This window comes from Chelonoidis abingdonii, chromosome 5, assembly GCF_003597395.2.
Source record: "Chelonoidis abingdonii isolate Lonesome George chromosome 5, CheloAbing_2.0, whole genome shotgun sequence".
Taxonomy (NCBI): Eukaryota; Metazoa; Chordata; order Testudines; family Testudinidae; genus Chelonoidis; species Chelonoidis abingdonii.
In genome coordinates, this window is record NC_133773.1 from 14,622,739 (window position 1) to 14,644,149 (window position 21,411).

Sequence of the window (21,411 nt, forward strand, 5' to 3'; positions counted from 1 at the left end):
TTACCCAGGAAGATCCTTCTTGTAAGAGAGTGGCAGCCCTGCTTGTGGCCCCTTGCCTCAGTTTCTCCCTTTGGTTGCCAGTAAATCCATGCAAGCTTATTTTCTAGTCCATCAACAGATTATTTACAAAAGACCCTATACAAAATTCCCACAACATAGTCCACATCACCCCCAGTAATTTTTAAAAGCCCAGCTCTGTTCCCACCAAGAGTGCCAGACCTGCACTCTTGAACAGTCCTCATCTCTCCCTCCGCCAGGACAGTCTCCCCAGCCATTCCTTGTGGGGCATGACCCTGCTCTTCCCAGCGGGAACTCACACAGGCTCACCACTGAGAGTCTCTCATGGTTCCTCTGGGAGCCAGCTCTCCACCAAGGAGATGCTAACCCCACTGCTTCTCTTCCTCCAGCCCTCAACTTCAGCTCTCCTGCTTAGAGCCAGCAGGCATCTCCCTGTTCTGTTGCTGCTCCTGTTTTCAGCCCTTTCTGGCCCTGGCTCGGGAATGCTAACCAGTGAACCCCTTGCTGCTCCTCCTGCCTGCAGCCCTCTCCCAGGAACCATCTTCTGTCAGCCAGGGCTCTTGTCTCCTGCTGAAACACTACACTGTGACTCCCTAGCCGTCCCTTCTCAGCCGGCCTTCTATATCCCCCAGGTGCTGCCCTGCCGTCATAATTAGCCCAACTGGGTGTACCTGGACAGGAACAGAAGTGCTGAGCCCTGTTTCATTAAATGGGCTCACTAGGGTGTTACACCCCTCCTTTGGGATTTTGCTCTTAAAGGAAAGAATAGTGTTAGGGACAAGGAAAGAGAGGTAGGTGTAAGGCTTTTTACGGGGAGTCGGAGAGAAAGGCAAGTGTCAGGGGAAGGGAAATATGAGGTCCGATGAAGGCTCTGCTTGTGTCTGAGGGAAATAGTGAAGGACGATGCCACAGGTTTGGATAATGGGCCAAATCGTACTCTCCTTACCCCCTTTAACTAGTCGCATGAGTAAGGCATATGTAGGATTTGTCACAAGCTTTGAACCAAGCTGCCAAACCTTTTGAGGTTCCCCCATGCCTAACCGTGACTTCACTCGTATGCAGCTACTGACTGTGTGCATTAAAAAGGCTTTCGGGCAAAACAATGTGATCAAGTCAAGTGCAGGAGTGGTTAAAATCAGGCCTTGTCATTACTGTCAGGGTGGCCTGTCTGTGTGTGTGTTTTTAGTAAGCTCATAAAGGCAAGATGCATGATGCTGATATAGTTTCATTCAGTCCACACTTGGGAAGAGTGATTCGTGTCGTTTGCAGCTGTGATATAAGGCTATTCAGTTGAAGAGCAGCTGTCAATGAAAATCAGCTTTGTATTGTCTTGCTCATATATCAGTGCGTTTACCAGTCCTGTCTGAAGTTGAAAGTAAATCATATCCAAGTGATAGATGGTTATTTTACAGCTGTGGGGGGATGGGTGTGCATGCGTGGCGACAGTAGAAAGAAATGGTTTATGGTAAAGAAGAAATAGGGAGGAGAAACAGGGAATTTACTTTTGCTTTAAGGATTTGCCTTTATTTTTGCATATTTAATGTTTATGGGAACACAGAAAATCACTCAATGTGGGCTGAGAGTTATACACAAGCTTTGATGGGAAAGATCAAGCAACGCTCTGCTCTGTCTTGTCCATGTGCTTCAAGGAGACATTGCTGCGTGCCCTAATGTTAGTGAGTGAACCTTAGAATGTTACCAAGAGGGGAACGGGATTTCAGAGGCTCGTGTGATTTGATGGATCTGCAGTGGTGGGCTACACGTCTCATGAGAACAGGCTTTCTTGAGAGATTTCCATTACTTCCAGTCTGTTTTAATTATTGTGGTACTTCTGCAAGTTTGCACCCCTCGAGAAAAGGAAATCTCATTTCAGCTCTTGGCAGCCAACCTCCTCATTAAAGTCAATGGGATTATTTGTGGCGGTGTTTTAATTCAAGAAATAAAGATTTTTTTTCCAGGGTCAGTCCCTTGTATTTTTAACACAGGCTTGCTCTTTCGTGTTGTTTGGGGGCTCATTGGCATTATTCACCCAGCTCAGTGTTCCAAGGGTAGATTCTGATCCTGCAATCAGATCTGCATCGGGGGACTGACCCTGGTGGCTGTGGAGAGCCCCAGTGCAGTATTGGGACTCGGTGTGGGTGCAGAGAATTACCTGCATAGATTTCAGGGTCAGAGCTGTGTGCTCCACCCTCTGTGCCATCTGGCTATAATTTCTCACCATGTGTGCATGTTGTGTGCATCTTTTCTGTATAGTGCTCAGGAGCAGGTGGGACTCTGGGGAAAGTGATACTGTAGGTGTGGGTGCAGTGCTAGAATGAGGACAGATGTCAATGTTACGTGGAGGCAGCAGTCTGCCTGTTGTTGCAAAGGGGAACTGTGCTGACTGAGCACTATTGACTTCATTACATGGCACGTCCAGACCACAGTGAGACAGCTAGCAGCAGGAAGTGGGGCCGGGAAGGCCTGACCACCAGTTGCAGCCAGTCCAGTGCTATTCTGATCAGCAGGGTGGTGGTACTGCTGCCTGCTGGCTTCCTCACCTGACTTCCTGCAAAGGAAGAACTCTGGCTTGGACTTGGGAGACCAGGAGAAACACGGGGGGTTGGGATACACCAAGGTGTGTGTTGGGGTGTCCCTGTTGACAAAGCCTCTCCTTATCATCCTTATGCAGATTTAATGGCCACCCCTCCCCTCTTGACTTCCATGGGACTAGTCAGGCAGTAAGGATTACTCATGTGAGTAGAGCTTTGCAGTGCTGAGCCTCTAAGTCCTGACTACATTTGCCTTTGTTCTTTTAAACCGCTAACCTTGTGCCATCCTCCCAAGGGGCTGGGGAGGAGGCGGGACGGTCCTCTAGGGCATGGTGAATTCTAGCTGCAGTCCCAAAGCTGATTCACCGAGCTGTCCTGCCAATGACAGTTGTTTGACCTCCCTGACCTGTTACATGCTCTGGAGTGAAAGGTGTTTCGTTCTCCGTCCTAGTTCCGTCTTGAGCCTACACAGCACAGAAGGGCTGAGTGACTTGTAGCAGTTGATTAGACAACGAAGAACAGAACACTTCCATGCATGGTAACACATGAGTCTTTTAAATGTATAAGGTAAGTTCTGAAAGCAACACCACACAGCACTGCACCTTTAAGGAAAGTCTCCTGTTTTCTTATGCATTCAAACACTGAACTATGTTCTCGGAGTCCGAGCTACACCATTGGACCAGGCTTCCTGCTGTGAAGTGACAGTAAAACCACAGTTTCTCCTGAGACCATTCCCAGCAATGGAACGGTGCCACGGTGACAGCTCTTCCTGAGAACCGTTCTGAAAATTGATGTGTTGATGAACCTATTCTCCTTTAGTGCCAAAAATATTTAACCAGGATGCTAGAACTCTCCAAGATAATGTTACCAATCACTGCAGCTTGCCTTTGCTAGAAACTATGAGTCACCCGGCAGGAACACCATTTAAAGTGCGTGTGGCCGGGCGGGGAGATGGTTAGATTTGCCCTGCCCGTCAAACCCTCTTATGCACACCCCCTCCAAACGTGAGTGAGTGAGTGATATTGCAACCTGACACGTGAGGTTGCAGTGGCACTCAGGTTTGGCAAAACTGACCAAAATTGGTTTGGCCATGGCCCAGGTTTCTTTCCCGCCCCTGCGTCCATGGTCTATGACAGAGCCTTAAGACCTGGGTTCTATTCCCAGCTGAGATGCTGGCCTGCTCGGAGATCTTGGGCAGGTCATTTTGCTTCTGTGTTCACAGTTTCCTCCTCTGTAAAATTGGGTTGATGATACTTTCTTTGCTAAGGGCTTGGAGATGGACTGATGAAAAGTGCTAGAGAAGAAGTATTGTTTTTTTAATTGAGTTAAAGTGCAGATGAGAGGAACTCACTCTAATTTGCAAAGTCATCATTTCTTCTCTAATGGAACTCAGCGGCACACACCCTTCATCTGAATGCTCTGTGTGTGTGTGTATGTGTGTGTGTGTGGTTACTAAAGTTAACAAATTGCCTATTTTTTTTAAAGCAGGACGGAGGGGGTACTGGCTGCTATGAGCTACCTAAGAACCCTGAGTGATCTTATCTTCTTAATGAAAATGACTCACTCTGAGCCCTTCCCCAGCCTTGCTAGTAGCCAGTGTTGCTGCATTTCCATTTCTTTGCTGGGGTTGATTCTTATCTTTTAGGGGTGGAGTCACAAAGGAGAAAGTCGCAGTATAATTTCATTGTCCATTGTCGCTGCCTGCTGCATGGGATTTTCTCAGGGGAAGAGAGGAGAAAGGGTATCCTTGGCCAGTTGTTGTTTGAATGGCCTAGAGAAAGCTGGAAGGAGGTGGAGCATTGCCTGAGCTGCACTGGATAAAGGCATCCTGCTTCTGCAGGGCAGGGGCAAGATCAGGTCTCCCGGAGTTCTGAGAGAAGCACAGTCATGGGTTGCCTTTACTTATCCTTCCGGATAGGTCTGACGAGCTCCCCTGGTGCTGTCTTGTGTGACCACTCTGCGGCTGAGCTCTGCCAGCAGTACTAGGGACTCCCATTGCGGAGGGAGCGCAGGTGTGACGGGGTGGATCATAGAAACTCTCTTGGGACCTGCCACCCAATGTGCCAAGACTACTTCTACCTCTGCCTTCCCTGCAGTTCAGGACCCAGCACCCTGTCTTGCTGAGCCAGACACTCCCGTCTGCTCCAACACAGACCCAGGGTCTGAATTACATGCCCCAAAGCTGCAGGCTTTACCTGAAATCAGCTAACAGAATTGTTCCTGTCTTTAACACTCAGATGCCTAACTTCCAATGGGGTCTAAACCAAAATAAATACATTTTACCCTGTATAAAGCTTATACAGGGTAAATTCATAAATTGTTCGCCCTCTATAACACTGATAGAGAGAGATGCACAGTTGTTTGCTCCCCCAGGTATTAATACAATACTCCTGAGGTAATTAATAAGTAGAAGTGATGTTATTAATGCAGAAAGTAGGACTGAAGTGGTTCCAAGTAGTAACAGACAGAACAAAGTAAGTCACAAAGCAAAATAAAATAAAATGCAGCAAATCTAATGTCTAATCAAACTTAATACAGATAATCTCACCCTCAGAGATGCTTCAGTGAGTTTTTTTCCTCAACTGACACCTCCAGGCCTGGGCACAATCTTTCCCCTGGTACAGTTCTGTTTCCAGCTCAGGTGGTAGCTGGGGATTCTCATGATGGCTCCTCCCTCCCTTTTGTTCCACCCTTTTACATATCTTTTGCATAGGCGGGAACCTTTGTCTGTCTCTGGTTCCCACTCCTTCATCTCAATGGAAAGACCCAGGTTAAAGATGGTTCCAGTTCAGTTACATGTTCACACCTCACTGCAAGACTTCTATGCCACACTCCAGCAACACACGTATACAGGTAACAGAGCCATCTGCAGACAATGGTCCTGGTTAATGGGAGTCATCAAGATTCCAAACCACCATTAATGGCCCCCACTTTGCATAATTACAATAGACCTCAGAGTTATATTTCATATTTCTAGTTTCAGATACAAGAGTGGTATATTTATACAAATAGGATGATCACAGTCGGTAGATTATAAGCTTTGTAATGATGCCTTACAAGAGACTTTTTGCATGAAGCATATTCCAGTGACATTATATTCACTCATTAGCATATTTTTATAAAACCATATAGACAGCAACGTCACAGCAGCCACCCAAATTATGGCTGACTCCTGCCCAGGCCCACTCTAGGGACTGAGGTGGGGGAGGGGAGCAGAAGAGGCTCTATCCCTATCACTCACTCACTATACCTGGGCACAGCGCGGGCCAGAATTTGACCATTTGCCTAGTTATTTCAATGCTGATTTAAGCTGCTGTTTCAGAAGCCCCTGGAATTAGTCCCAATGTGCAGCAGATTGAGCCCCTACCTCTGTCCCTGAGTATTTCAGCAGCACCAGGCTTCTTAGTGACTATGTCTGTTCCCTGCGCAGCAGGTGCAGGACTAGTGTCTGATGTCAGAGGTGGTCTTGTCCCTTTGCCAAGCTAAAACATGACCTTTCTGAGCCAGTTTGTCAGCTCCCTTATTTGGCAGCCTGGTTTGGATATACTGGAAATTTGGCTCCAGCCCAACGCACAGGAACAGCAGCGTGAGTTGATTTAAATCCCATGCGTACGCTGCATGAAGTGATAGGGCGCTCTTTAGGCTTCTTTGCTGATGGAAGGCCGCTCTTTGCTCTCAGTCACATCCGTGCAATGCCACTGAAGTAAGTGGGGTTGGGTGGACAAGAGTAAGGGCTGAATTTGACTCATGTCGTTTGTTCAGAACGACTATATTTCCAGGACAGAGGTGGGCGAGCACGAAGCATGTGTCTGTTTCAATGAGGACTGTAACAATATTGCCTGGCAATGAGTACTTCAACTTGCTAGTGCAGATCTTTCACCTTACAGGGTCTTTAAACATGTTTAGGCTCTGGTTTCATCTATGTATAAAATATTTTGTACACTGTGCACTGGAAAAGAGGATTGTGGAATGGGTTTTCTTTGGGAGCTCAGCTAAGAGTCTTGAAGAAATAGACGTGACCGTATTCATTGTGGGTTTGACCCTACAAGGTGGTACCTAGCATTGCAAGTCTCACCAACATCAGTGTGAGCTGGGAGACTCAGGGTACGTCTACACTACCCACCGCATCAGCAGGTAGTGATTGATCTATGGGGGATTGATTTATCACGTCTAGTGTAGACGCGATGAAATTGATCCCCGATCGCTCTGCCATCGAATCCAGAACTCCACCGTGGCAAGAGGCAGAAGCAGAGTCGACGGGGGAGCAGCAGCGGTTGACTCACCACCGTCCTCACGGCCAGGTAAATCGACTTAAGATACGCTGACTTGCATATCTTAGGTTGACACACACCACCACTCCCCAGTGTAGACCTAGCCTCAGAAGCATCTATCAGTTTCAGGCCCAGCAGCGGCTCCAGGAACCAACGCACCAGGCGTGTGCCTGGGGTGGCAAGCCGCAGCGGACGCCCTGCCGGTCCCTGTGAGGGCAGTAGTCAGGCTGCCTTTGGTGGGTTGCCTGCGGGAGGTCCGCCAGTCCTGCGGATTTGACAGCAATTCGGGGGCAGGTACACCGAAGCTGCAGGACCGGGAACCTCCCACAGGCAAGCTGCCGAATCTGCGGGACCGGGGACCTTCCGCAGGCAAGCCACCGAAGGCAGCCTTCCTGCCATGCTTGGGGCGGCAAAAAAGCTAGAGCCGCCCCGATCAGGCCTGAACGAGTCTTGACATTTACCCACAAGTCTTTGGAGTAGTTAGAAACAGGCTTGAGATGCAGAGTTTGGATCTAGGTCTGGATCTTACCTTTCCCACTGTTTGGGGGCTGTTTGGATGCAGGCTTTGGTTCAAACTAGTATTTCGTTTGTTGTATACTGAGTGCTGATCGCGTGTGTGGTGCTGCCCAAAGAGAGACACGTTCCCTGCACCAAGGAGTTTATAATGTAGTGCAAACACAAGACAAATTGTTGCAGACATGCCTCGGGTATGAGATCCTGCACTGAACCTCAGCAGCAGTCCTACTTGAAAGGTTTAAGCATGTTCTGCGGGGCAATTTAGGGCATTATTTTGCAAAGTGCTGAGCACTCTGGCTCGATCCAGTAAAATGCTTAAGAACATGATTGACTTTAAATATGCAAGTAATGAAATCCACAGGATTGCTCGTGTCTCCAGGCCCCAGCACACCAAGTGTGTGCTTGGGGTAGCATACCGCAGGGGGTGCTCTGCCGGTTGCCGTGAGGGCGGCAGGCAGCTCCGGTGAACCTCCCGCAGGCGTGCCTGTGGAGGGTCCGCTGGTTCCGTGGCTTCGGTGGAGCTGCAGGACCAGTGGACCATCTGCAGGCACGCCTGCGGGAGGTCCGCTAAAGCTGTGGGACCAGCGGACCCTCCACAGGCACGCCTGCAGGAGGTCCACCAGAGCCGCGGGACCAGTGGACCCTCCGCAGAGCGCCCCCCATGGCATGCCGCCGTGCTTGGGGTGGCGAAATGTCTAGAGCCGCCTCTGCTAGGAGCTTTGTTGGACTGGGACCTGTGCTCAGCACTTTGCAGAATGGAGCCCTTAAAGAGGAGAAGGAGGTAATTTTCTGAATGAGGAGGCAGAGACATGTTACTGCTTCTGTAAAACCCAGAAGAATGTTGAAATATAGGGTGAGATAGATTTCACTATTTAGTTCAATCATAGCCCTTCTGAAATCCTCAAACTATGTTTGTTAAGAATATCAAACGGAGTTAAAATTAGAGCTGGGGAAAAATTTTCAGCCAAAACCTTTTTGTGGTGGTAAATGCCATGTCTGCAATGGTGAAAGGTTTTGTGAATTTGTGTGGGTTTCGCCCAAGTGTTCCTGTTGAGAAAACAGAACAAAAGTGAAAAATTCTGAAAAAAAAATTTAATGTTTCATCATTTTCAAAATGAAACGTGTGGATTTTTTTATTCAAAATGACACTTTTTGTTTTGAAACTTCCTTCAGTGTTATGGGAACAAACAATGAAAAAGCTCAAACTCAAAACGTTTTGTTTCAGGCTGAACTAAACATTTCATTCAGCCTGAAATATTTTTTTTTCAACATTTCTGTTCACCAAAAATTTTGCAAAAAAAAGGGCTTTTTCGGTTTCATGTGAAACAATTTATTCCCTGATCATTCACAGTTGCCAGTGAACCAAAAAAATCCATCATCCACCCAGCTCTAACTCACCTCACTAACATCAGCCTATTCACTCTCTCATTTGCTAACAACAGCAGCAGCGTAAAACCAAATTATTTTGAAGTTGCAAGTAAGTTAGATGTAGCAGAGTCCCCTGGAAAGAGACAAGCTAGTATTTCTGTTCCATCAAAATGAGTAATCATTAAATCCTTCACGTTTCTGCTGAGGAGGAAAAAAAGAAAATCCTCTTAATTCCTTAAATTCTTTATGCCAGCCTGAAAAAAAATATTCCAGGCATGTATGGGTCTTGCTGCTTGTTCTCTCTGTGTGTCTCTTTCTTTAGTGTTCCGCCACCTGTTTGTAACCAGCGTTCTGTAGGTTCTTATAGAGGCTTTTTCTCTGGTCTGTGTATGCCCTTGATCTTGTTGCTTTGACACTGAGGCCTTGTTGTCTGCGAGAGACAGTACGTTAGAGCTCCCTGGCTTACCCTGCTGCCTGCTTTACTCCCATAACTTCATTCTTGGAAAGTTTCTGAGTTTCCCGGGTGATAAAACACGAGCAACATTTGCTCTGGCCTGACTCATTTCTGAAGGCATTCAGCCTTGTTTTGTTATGAAGGTTACCGAGGGTGGGTGAGGGGCATGAGAATTCCCAGGGATGGCAAGTCCCGAAAAGTGTCAGAAAGTCACCTCCTGCACCTTTTACGCTGTGGGGTTGTTTTGATTGGGCTTGGAAGGTACACAGAAAATATTCCAGCCTGTCAAGAGGGTAAGACTCCAGCCAAACAAAGTGGTATCTTACAAACTTGTTCCCCCTTTCCAAAAAAACCAGCTATGTATCTATAACTGCCATCAAGCTGTCAGAGATCGGGGCTATTATCACTCCGGTTAGACTGATATAGTAGTGGAGTGTTTGCCGTTCTTGTAAAAGCCTTTGATTCTTCACTGGAGACCAAGCCAGTGAATCAAGCGAGACAGTGTTTTGAACGGTTAAAGAACCCATAAATTCATTTTTAAAAATGCAGTTAATAACAGGGGAAGGCAGGGGACTGACTGCATGGGCATTTTTTTCCTCTTCACGCTGTGTTATTTATCTCTTTAGAATAAATAGTTTGTGCATAATTGGTGGCTCAGGGGTTTACAGAGATTAACAGGGAGGGTTTGCTAGCTGCTCCTGGCCAACCAGTTTGGAGCCTGATTCTGGTCACATTTACACAGGAGTCACTCTGTTGGAGTTAGTTAATTTATATTGTCATTAAACTGGAGTGAATGAGAAGAGAATTAGGCCCTGGGTATCCAACATTTAATAAGGACTTAAATTTGGATTGCAAAGCTGCACTTTGCCCCAAGTATTTTCATATGGATTTTTCTTATTCCTCAGTTGGTGCCTGGCATAGAGGTATTGACTTAACTGGAGCTATGCTGATTTATACTGTCTGAAGGTCTCCCTCTACCCCATTCAGAGGAGGCAAAGCACATTAGAAATGCTGTAGCAGTAGAAATGGCCCTAAACCACTGAGTACAAACATCACCCTTGATCTTGGGATGTATATGGTCCCAGATCCAAACTTTGCAGCTTTCCCAGCTCTTTAATGGCCCAAACCAAATGCTGGGTCTGAACCCAAACCCCAGGTTTGAACAACCTTAAACCCTGGGGTGAGCGGTTCTCCTTATGAAGGCACTGAGGGCCAGATTCTTGAAGGTGTGTAGGCCCCTAACTCCCATTGATTTTTCAATGGAAGTCTGAGGACCTGGGCAGGAGAGCTCATATTTAACAATCCCATTGTTGTTCTTTTAAACATTCCATACCTTTAGCACAGCTGCAAGCCAGGAGGAGAGGCAATGTGTCAGGAGTGATGTAGTCTGGCCGAGGAGTCAGCCCATAGAGGAGAATGGAGACTTAGCGTATCCGAACAACAGCTCCCATGAGGTACTTTGGCAGCATTTCTAAATTGAAATATTTTGGGTTTGAGATGTTCATTTTTTTTATGAAAAATCAAAATTGTTTGCAGGAAACAAACTCATTTTGAAAAAATAAATGCAGTCAGTGAAGCACCAGTATAAATGCTTTGCTGAATCAGGGCCTTTGATGTTGGTTTCTGGATACATGACAATTTGACCAATGTTTTCAACTTACTTGGAAAATAATCATTTTTTGGCTATGCGAGGTAACTTGGAATATCCTCCCCACATAAGAATATTTTAAAGTGTTAATAGGGTTTGGAAGACCAAGACATGTCCATTACTAAGAGCGATTATATGTCCTTTTCGAATCGACGGTTGATGGAGTTCTGGTTCCTGAATGCCACTGTGTAGACATCAATGTAATATTGGGTAGTCCTTGTTCCCTCCCTGTCATTTACGCAAACTCTGACTTCAACTGCTAAACCAATATTTGCCGTTTCTTTTTAGTATACTCCTCTCTTTTGTGCTTGAGTATTTGAAAGCCTGGAGAACATTTGTCAGAATCCCAGCCTGACTGGGAGGAGGAGAATGTGAATGCTTCTGAGCTAGAAGAAGCATAATGTGTCTGGAGAAGAATGAAAGGTCAGAGAGCTGGAGCTTTGTTGGTTCACCAGGAAATATTTCTTCATATATGATGGCTGACTGAGTCATTTCTCTGCATTCTTGGTCCCACTCCTCCCAACCTGCACAGACAGTATGTTAGCTCCGAGTTCTGCTCTGGCTTCCTCCATAGGAGACGGCATGAATTTGTCCAGAATTTGCATTAACTAACGTGTGGGTGAAAATGCTAAATTGTGGCATTGTGAGACTTCTATTTCTATTATAACAAAGCTTTGGGGAGAGGATGAATTCATAGAGACCTGCCACTGTTGCTGGTTAAACAAGGTACATTTACTTTCTGTATGTGCAACTTGCCCATTCCTGGTGTGCAGAGAGAGCTTCTCATGAGGCTCTAGTGGCTACAAACATCAGTAACTATGATTGCTTGTAATGAAATATGGACTGGCATGCCAGCCTGACAGAGGAGTATAGGTATGCTATAGAACCAACATTTTCACCCAGCCTGAGGACTGGGTATCCTTTCCACTCAAGAATGCTGAATAAACTGTCCCTATGGTGCTGCCACACCTAAGATTAAATTCAATACACAATCTAGCTCACAAAGGGGTTGGTTCTTGAGGGAGAAAGTACAATTGTTTTCTCAACTGCCTAAGAGCACATTTTTGGCTCTGCTGGATCCAGGATTAGGCCTCTGCAGATAGGAGGAAATCTCTATCTCTACCCCTGAGCAAACACTGGATTTTCCTGTAGACTGGCAGATTTGCTTTTCCAGCTGGTTATGGTTGTGGAACCGCTAAACAATGTTTGCTGAACAGATTCCTATACTGCAAGCTGTGCGAATGGGGCTGCTCCATGCTCATGCTCCTGGAGAAGGCCCTGGTTAAGGAGGAACATCCCTACTCAGAAAGCACTTAAGCCTGTACTTAACTTTAAGCACATACTTAAGTTGCCTCCTAATAAAATGGACCTCGGGCCACACAAAAAGTTAAGCATGTGCACAGGACTTAAGGTCATGCTTAAAGTTAAGCACTGTGCTTAATTATTTTCCTAAATGGGGGTGTCATGGGGGGAGAAGGGGTTAACCTGACTTTGGAGTCCTTGCTGCGAACAGTCCTCACATGCCCCTGCATAAGTTCAACACGGGGTGCTTTAATTTAGAATGTGCTATACAGGTGCTTGTCCCCCACAACACAAGGCTTTTTACCTTCTTCCCAGGCACAGGGTGCGAGATCTCACTTCAGTGAGGTTCTGGGCTTCTTTGAGCCCTCTTCTCAACCCTTTCCATCTCCCTCCTGTCTCGCTTTTAGCTGCCCCCAGCTGAGGAGTGGCATCCCCCTTACTAACTTTATCGAGAATTGAACCAATTATCTGCTCACATTGGCCCTGGTGGGGACCCTTGCAAAGTGCCCAGAGGGATGAGTTGGCCATAAACTGCTCGCACTGTCACATGGGGGTCACTAAGCAGAAGCTGATAAGTTCATTTTACACTCAGGGATTTTGGAGGAAGCTAAGACTATTTATGTTGGTAAGGCTTGGAAGGATTGGGCTCATATTCTCTACTCTGGCACAAGGAAAGTTTATGAAATTAATTTTCATTATAATAAAGGAGAGGTACCCGCATGACAGCACAGGGCAGTGGTGGGAGAATTAGCTCTTTTTATGTGCAGCACCCAAGATAACTGCGTGCAGCGTGAGCGAGGAATTCTGTGAGAACCATGTGGTAATTCAACGTGTTACTCAAATAGTCCTTCGCTTCCTGAAATTCCATTTCTCAGAAGGCTGACATTTCTCTAGAATCAAAAGCTGTGTACTCCCAAGCTTTGATTCTGAGCCTTTGGTGAAACCCTCAAAGATAATCAGTTTTCACAGTGACGCCCTGCAGATCCTCAAGTCTAGTGATCAAGGTGAAAGGCATTTCAGGGAGGATTAATGACCTGCTGAGAGAAGCTGCCGGCCCCAAATCTGTTAAACCTGGCTGGTTGCTAATCCTCAGGCAATGCTATGTTGTTACTGTTTTAATATGAGTGGAAAGCATAATAAAAACATAGGTGTATGGAATATTTTCATGGTAATTCAGCTTCATTTGGTAGCCATATGACATTGCTAGAGAATTACTGGCCTGTGTTTGAGCTGGGCAGATAACTTGAATGCTCTCCAGAATCCCCATCAATATCGTACATATAATAGTCTATGATCTTACTGTATGCACATTGCAAGACTATAAAACAGCTTCAAATATGATGTGACATATTGAAAAAGCTGTTTGCCACCACATCCTGCCAGTTTGGTGCTCACAGGCTAGAACACAGATAAAGTGGTGCACAAACTCTACTACGTTGTCTACATCATTGTTATTTTAATATTTATTTGTTCTGTGGTTTTACCCAAAGACAAGATCAGGACCCTCCCTGTGTTAGGTGCTGTACAAACACACGAGTCCTTTATCAGGTTCCACAGCATTTAAAGGGATTATATCCTCATTTTATTACCATGTAAAATTCTTTGAATTGGGACCAACCCAAGTTCTCAATGTACAAGATAATTGGTAGGTCAGAATGTTGTGGGCCCTGCTCAGCAGTTTTATATGGTAATAAAAGGAGGTTATATTACCTTTAAATGCTCTGCTGACTTTCCTCTCTCATTAGAGTGCACTGCTGCAGTCGCTTCATTTGTTGATAGCTGAGAGTTTATTTGATTCCTTGGAGTCATGAGATGCTTCTCCACATGTATTTCATCATGTCATGTGATTCAAGAGCCTAGTTGCATTTCTAACAGCATAATTAGGTTTTTGTCATAGCCACTTGCTTGACAATTGTGTTTTTCGGCCATATTTGAAATTATGGTTTAATTAACGTAATTAACATCATGGGGCCACATTTTCAAAAAAAATTCAGCATTGACTGACCTTTGCTTCATTTGAAATCAAGGAGAGTTTTACCATTATCTTCTCTGGGACCAATGTTTAAGTCAATGCTGAGCACTTTTCAGAATACTCCCCACTACTCCTTTTTTAAAATCATATTATCTACACCTCTACCCTGATATAACGCTGCCCTCGGGAGCCAAAAAAACCTTACTGCATTAGAGGTGAAACCACGTTATATCAAACTTGCTTTGATCCTCCGGAGGGTGCAGTTCCTCCCCCTTCCCCCCCGGAGCACTCCTTTACCGCGTTATATCTGAATTCGTGTTATATCAGGTCACGTTACATCGGTGTAGAGGTGTACTTGGTTTAATTGTAGCCAATCACTCTGGAGCCAGATCATGCGTATCAGCCTGCCACAACCTGAACTTTAAAGGAGCTCAACAATTTGCAGTGTCATTCCCACTCTAGGGCCCAATCAGCATGTTACATTTTCCATATCAGTGTGTTGTCAACAAGGTCTCTGCAGGATGTGCAAGGTATGAATTAATACCCCAGCGTCTCTGCCTTGTCATGTCTCATTGTTTAATCAGAATTTAACAAACAGTTGCTCAGTGGAATAGTCTTTCAAGTACATGACTGAATGATGCTAATCCGATTTAAGCAAATGCTAAAGAAAAGGCTTTAAGACTATCACTATTCAATGAGAGCAAAGCCAGCAAGCTGCCTGGTTGTGAAATACGTTTTCTCTCTACTAGTAGGGCAGTGGTTGGCATCCACAATGATATTTAATTCAGGGTATAACTCTGCTCTCAACAGTGGCAGCAACACAGATGCCCATTATGTACAGGAGGGGCTGAGCTTGGGTAATTGACAGAGTGGCACCAGCAACCAAATGTAATTGAAAACATTCTCTTCTTCTCCCACATGAGACTTGTGATTCCCTCCCGGCTCTCCTTACAGCTGTCATGTGGGCAGATGTTATTTTTGGATTGGGATTAGCAGCGCCTCACTTGCTGCTGATGGCTCTGGTTTATGGTGGTACCTTTTTAACGATGTCTGGAGAATTTAGGTATCAAAAGCAAGCTCTGAAGGGCAGCCCAGTTGGAAGTTGCCTGAGTAACATGGAGATCAAAGAAAGGCACCACAGCATTGGTCTGTGTGCTTGAGAAAAAAGCAGTTTGATTTAAGAAGATTTAGGCACCTCATTAATTAAACTGTGTGTGGGATGTTCTCCTGTTGCTGGTGTAGTGGAAAGATATATCCTCATTGCATCGTGAGAGTACTAAATTCAGGAAACATATGATGCAAGTGAAACAAGAATGGCCAGGGAGTGTTGTCTAGGGACGGTGACTGGAAGTCAATAACATAAATTCTATTTCCTGCTCTGCTACTGATTCGGTGTGTGACTTTGGGCAACTCACTGTAGCCAAGATTTTCAAAAATAGGAATGTTAGGCTCCTACATTAGTGGACAGATTTTCAAAACTGCTCACCACCCAGCAGCTCCCACTGAAGTCAGTGGCATGTATTGGGTATGCAGCATTTTTGATAATCAGGCCATTTAGTTAGGCACCTAAATAAGGATTGAGGAACTTAACTTTAAGCTCTTGTTTTTTGAAAATCTTGGTCTTCATTTCTCAGTGCATCATCTTGCCCATCTGTAAAAGATGATACTTACTCAACCGGGGTCAGAGTGACTGAATAGGGGAGCGGGAAATATAGCGGATTTCTAAGTAGTAAAGGCAACATCTGAAAAAAAGGAAAAACAAATGAGGGCATCCTTTATAAATGACCAGTATTTTCCCCTCCCCATTTTAGTCACTCTGCCCTCTTTTGCTCAAGTGTCATCATCCCCTCAGTGCCTGCAGCAATGGCAATTACTGCAGAGCAGGTATGGAGCAAGACAGAGGCTGTAGGTTGTTAAGAAGAGGAGCTTTTCCTTGTTAGTTAGTGTCTGCCTGTTCAAGGTGTGAGCAAGACTGGCTCTGTCTCCCTCCCTCTGGGATACCCTTCTTGAGAATAGCTTCACCTCTTTGTCGGAAACGATAGCATTAATGGTAAAGCTGCATGTCACTGGCGTACGGCCTCCGTGTGCAGCTCGCTATGCACTCAGACCCGCACCCAGTTCTGAAGATCCTGGCCTGTTGGACAGCAGCACCAAGGTCTGTGAGTTAAGTGTGTGTGTGTGTGCGTGTGCGCACGCAATATTTACAGATGGCAGAAGGGGGCACAGAGGACAGTATGAGAGACGGTCTCATGATCTGGGTTAGTGAGTGTTTCTGCTGGAGGGCACGCTGTAGATGGAAAGCCTTAGTTTCTGTTGGAAATCCAAGCAGAAGGGTCTATTCTGAACCTGCACACAGCTTCTTTTCTCAGGGCATTTCATTCCAGGTTTGGTAGCCTCGTTTCGCTGGCTTTTTTCCCCTGATTGTCTGGAGAAGACAATTTTCTACCAGAATATAGTTGGATTTCTTTAATCTCGTTTCTTCTTGTTCCTGTTGTTGTTTTGGGGAAGGATTGTACTGAAATGTTTACTTGTACTGTAGAAGATACGCTGTGCTGGAAGTCCTGGGGCGTCCATGCTGACCCTTTGCAGTGTCCTGCTCTGAATGCTGTCCTTGTGGCTGTTGAGGTTTTGGGTTGTTCTTTGTGTAAATTGCTGAAAACTAGGATGATGTGGTGGGATAATTGGCAGTAGTTAGAAAGGGATTTTACAGCGAGACAGTCCATCACGTCACAGCTCTCCGCTGGGCAGCAAGACTGAACAGACATTCTTGAATGATGCAGAAATCGCCCAATGATAGCTGGATCGGTTTGTTCCTTTATCTAGTACACTGTTCCTTGTAAAGTGTCCAGCGTGTGTGTACTGGAATGATTTAAACATGCTTCTGTTATTAAGTTGATTATTAGATCTGATGAGGATTTCATAACATAATATAAAATCATGTTGGGTATTTAAGTATCAGGCTCCACTTATGGGCATCAATCACACTTTTATCTGAAAATTTTGACCTAAATTCTTTTCTACCATATGCAGATCCAGTTGGTTCATTTTTGCCATTTAATTTACATCAAGAGAAAAATTGTTCCCCTTGTGATTCTTCTCCCCCCCCCAACCTCATCCCATTTGTTTGTAGATGGAAAGCCTTAGTTTCTATTGGAAATCCAAGCAAATTCACATGTATTAGTGGCTGAAATTAACTAGTCCTTCACTGGGTGCTAACATGGGAAAACTAACATCCCCACAGCTAGTGGCATCCTGTGTTTAGATGCAGCACGTGCAACTGAGAGCTCATAATGCAAGGCTCTCCCTCATCTGGGTCTGTCCCCTTCCGTCCATTGGAAGAAGGGAGATACGAAATGAGTGAGATTTTAAAGGGCATGTTGAAAGACGCTTGGCAAAACCCTTCATCCCAAAGTGATGAGACTTCTGAAAGTTCCTGGAGATTAATTCTAAAGGAAGGAGTCTCCTTCCACATGGGTTAGACTTGGCAGCTCTCTACACCCACATAGCCCCATGGCAATTCTGAACTCACCCCTCCCAGTAGCGCGCGCGCGCGCACACACACAAACATACAAACAAATAGAGGAAGGAGTATTTCACAACAGAAACTACATAATGATACATAGCTGCATGGTGCTCACAGGGAGGGCCCAGCTGTTTTCCACTGGTGTACAGGGAGATCCAAGGAGAATCATTTTCGGTCACACCCTGAACAGTTCCTGCAGAAAGCAGTTGCAGGAAGAAGGGGCCCAAGCCTTGTTTATTGAAGTCCTGTTGACTTCAGTAGGAATAGAATCAACCCCCAATTGTGTGCACTGCAAAAGTATAGTCAGTGCATCATGGGATGGGAGCCTAGAGAGTTGGCTGGCCAGATTCTGCTCTCAGAGACTTCAGTGCCAATGATGCAGTGGTATGATCGAGAGCAGACTCACATGTGGTAGCACTCATAAGAGCAGCGTGTGGCGATGATTTATTGTTACGCCTCTCACACTAGGAATGATTAGATGGTATCAGAAGCAAAACCTTTGTCCCAAACATAAAAGGAACCTATTTTGTAATTTGGAAAAGAGGGGCTAACTTGTGAGTGGCGCTGCCCTTCCAGGCTGGACCGCTAATTTCAGAAGTAATTAACATACTGTCTCACAGACAGGTTGTGTTTAGGGGCGGGCAGGTAGAGTTGAACTGTGTAATGGCTTTGTCTGTTAGGAACGTGGTTAAAGAGAGCAAACAGTAAGGGACTGTGGCTGGACATGGTGACTCAATGTGTAGCACAAAACTTACCAAAGGGGGCTGGCTCCTGCTTAATGCAAATGGAATAACCAGCAGGATTCGTAGGTTAAAGAGCCTCAGCCTATTCTGAGTGGAGACAAGGAGATTTTCAAGGGAATCTAATAAGAATACCGGAGAGTCGATTTCATCAGGATCCTGATAAATGCCCCAGGTACGGATGATTGCCTGGGAACAGATTCAGTGACTCTAAACAATGGGTCACTGGCACACCAAGTCCATTTAAAGCACATACCTGGCAGTGCCTACAAACCTGTTCGCAGGTCTGAATCAGTGAATCAACGTCACGCTGTTTCTCTGCTCCAATGTGATTGCTAAATGATTCCTTCGTATCTAAATATTGATTTTAAAAGAGTCCTAGGGGGTTATGTGTTCGTTATTTGTTATGGCTCCACTGAGCATCTGCATCTGTCTCAGTTTCTCCATCTGTGAAATTGGGGCAATTATAAAATGTACCAAGCTCTGTAAAAAGCGTTAAGATCCTTGGCTGGAAAGTTGCTGTATCAGTGCAAAGTGTTGTGAGCTCACTTTTGCTCTGGGGAAGCTACACTTAACTGCAAATTACAGCATAAAAACTGCCTTTTCCTTGATTGTTCTTGAATCAGATACCACTTAGATTGTTTGTAATACAGGCTGGGATGCTGGCAGAAAGGGACTGAAAGGAAAATTGTGCTCATTAAACATACCTTTTAAACAGGACAAATCAAGAGTACATCTGGCACATGGAACTTATCATACTAATATTAGTATTTATTTGTATTAGAGTAGTGCCTAAAGGCCCTAACCGGGTATAGGCTCCGTTGTCTTAGGTGCTGTGCAGACATGTAGTAAAAGGCAGTGTCTGCCCCCAAAGTGCTTACCGTGGAAATATCTGAGTTAAAAATCAAATTGATTTGTGAAGGGAAACATCTCTGAGCCCGCTTTATTGTCCCCTTGCTTGGAGGAGACATGGGGAAGGTATACTAAATAGTAAATAGTATTGAGAAGTGGAGCCAGGCCCTTCATAGAGCACTTCAATAAGGGGACAGTCAGTGAAATGGAAAGGCAGCAAATTACAAACTGGTGAAAGGAAATGTTCTTTTAGGTGATGTGTAATTGTTCTGTGGAACTCGCTGCCACAAGATATCAATGCTAAGAGCTTAGCTGGAGTAAAAAATGGCCTGGATATTTATACAGATAATGGGAATATCCAGAGTTACATTAGACATGTTAGAAGCCTTTGTTGTGCAGGGCACAAGCCAAACACAGAGTTTAGGAAGGTGTGTTACTTATGGACTGGGTATTCCAGAAGTACCCAGCATGAGGTTTCTTGTGCTTTCCTTTGAAAAAGCTGGTGCTGGTCACTGTTGGAGAAAGGTTACAGGACAAGATGGACCCCCCTGCTCTGATCCGGTCTGGCAGTTCCCATGTTCCTATTAATGTCTTCAGTCATCCTAAAGATGTCAGAGAACCATTGAATTTCACTTGACTTTATGGTCACCCTATGTGTGCATGAAGTGACACTCTTGATGAGTCAAGAGATGCCAGTGTTCAGACACTGGCATCGGGATACACATCCAGACACACAGAGAGAAATCTTCATATTTGGGACATGTTGGTACAGTACATAGTCTCTTGCCCATTTAAATGGTTGTCCCAATCCAAAGGCGTATGGGGCCTGCCCACTGGGCAGGTGCTCATTGTCTGGGAGAGTAAAGGCACAGTGGAAGTCTTTGCACTGTCCTGACTTTGCCATGAGGAGTGGTTTGAAGGAGGAGACTGTACCAGCCTTATGTGTCAGTTTAAGAACGATGTGGCACGTTTTCTTTCATCCTGTGTCCTCGTGACTGTATTTCTCCATCAGTTTCACAAACAGTTGTCTGTGGTTCAGTGCAAATCGCTCATTGAATCAGTGGGAATCAGCTGAAAGCCCTTTATATCAAGAAAAAGGTTAATACTGACTTGTAGTGCTACGTTTTATGGGAATGAGAGTGAACACTGCATTTGTTTTGTAGACCCCTACAAAGCCATTAGATTCGAAGTGGCAACTGACCCAGAAATGTAGCAGCTGCATTACTGTCTATCACTAAAATAGCCTCTCCGTGACCTAGTTTCTTTTCACACTTTTCAGAGAGTATTTATTTGCACAGTGAGTGAATCCTCTTTAATAATACAGCAGCAACAAATTAAGCAGTGGCTCACTGAGGTCCTAGGTAAAGCAAACAGAGAAGTGGTGAATCAGGTGGTGTGAACAGGAACAACACTAATGCTTATAACAGTTTGGAAAAGTCTGGGAATAAGGGGAACTTCAGAGATGAGGACTAGTCGATTGTGGGTGTCTTTTTTTTCAAAAGCATTTAAATGACTTAGGAGCCTAGGTCCCATTTTCAAAAGTCCCTAAGTCACTTAGAAATCATTGAAAGTCAGTGAGACTTAGGCTGCTATGTGACTTAGGTGCTTTTGAAAAGGAGACTTATGGCCCTAAATGGCATAGATGCTTTTTTAAAAAATGTTACCGTGTCTGTGTTTTCCCCCTAGCGCACTTGATTGTCCAGATTGTTCCAGCCAGGTAAACATTTAGGAAGGTTGTATATATTAGAGATGTGAAACCGAGATAAAAACGTGTCTTGGATGACCTGAATTTCAGCCTTTTTGGTGTACTTGAATGTTCCCCAGTGTTAATTGGGAAAATACTGCAGTGTGGAACAAGTGGTAAGGTGAGGAGTAAGGTAGAATTTCACACAGTGGATGTTGAGCCTTTTAGGAAGGGACAGCTTTGGAGGCCTTCATTGAACTGACCCTGACCTTAATTACAAGCATATGTGTGTTGCCTCCACCCAGGGCCGGTGCAACCATTTAGGCAAACTAGGCGGTTGCCTAGGGTGCCAAGATTTGGGGGCGCCAAAAAGCGGCGCCCCCCCAAAATTTTTTAAATGGTTGCAGCAGCCGCTGCGTAGTCTGAGCTGCCGGCGGCAGCAGCTGCCTGCAGCCCGGCAGCTTAGGGCGCCCCCGGTGGTCAGCGTGCAGCTGCGGCAGCCCAGGGCGCCCCGGGTCAGGAAGCCACCGCA

At 45.4% G+C, this 21,411-nt stretch overlaps 1 protein-coding gene across 2 annotated transcripts in view; it reads left to right on the forward strand.

The window, feature by feature from the left end:
• The window catches only part of SHROOM3 (shroom family member 3), a 152,316-nt gene that overhangs the window by 19,017 nt on the left and 111,888 nt on the right, over positions 1-21,411 (forward strand). For both annotated transcript variants that reach the window (XM_075066082.1, XM_075066083.1), the window contains exon 2: positions 10,498-10,612. In XM_075066082.1, the coding sequence (XP_074922183.1) occupies positions 10,608-10,612 (5 nt within the window). In that variant the 5' untranslated portion in view covers positions 10,498-10,607. The remainder of the gene's footprint in view (positions 1-10,497; positions 10,613-21,411) is intronic.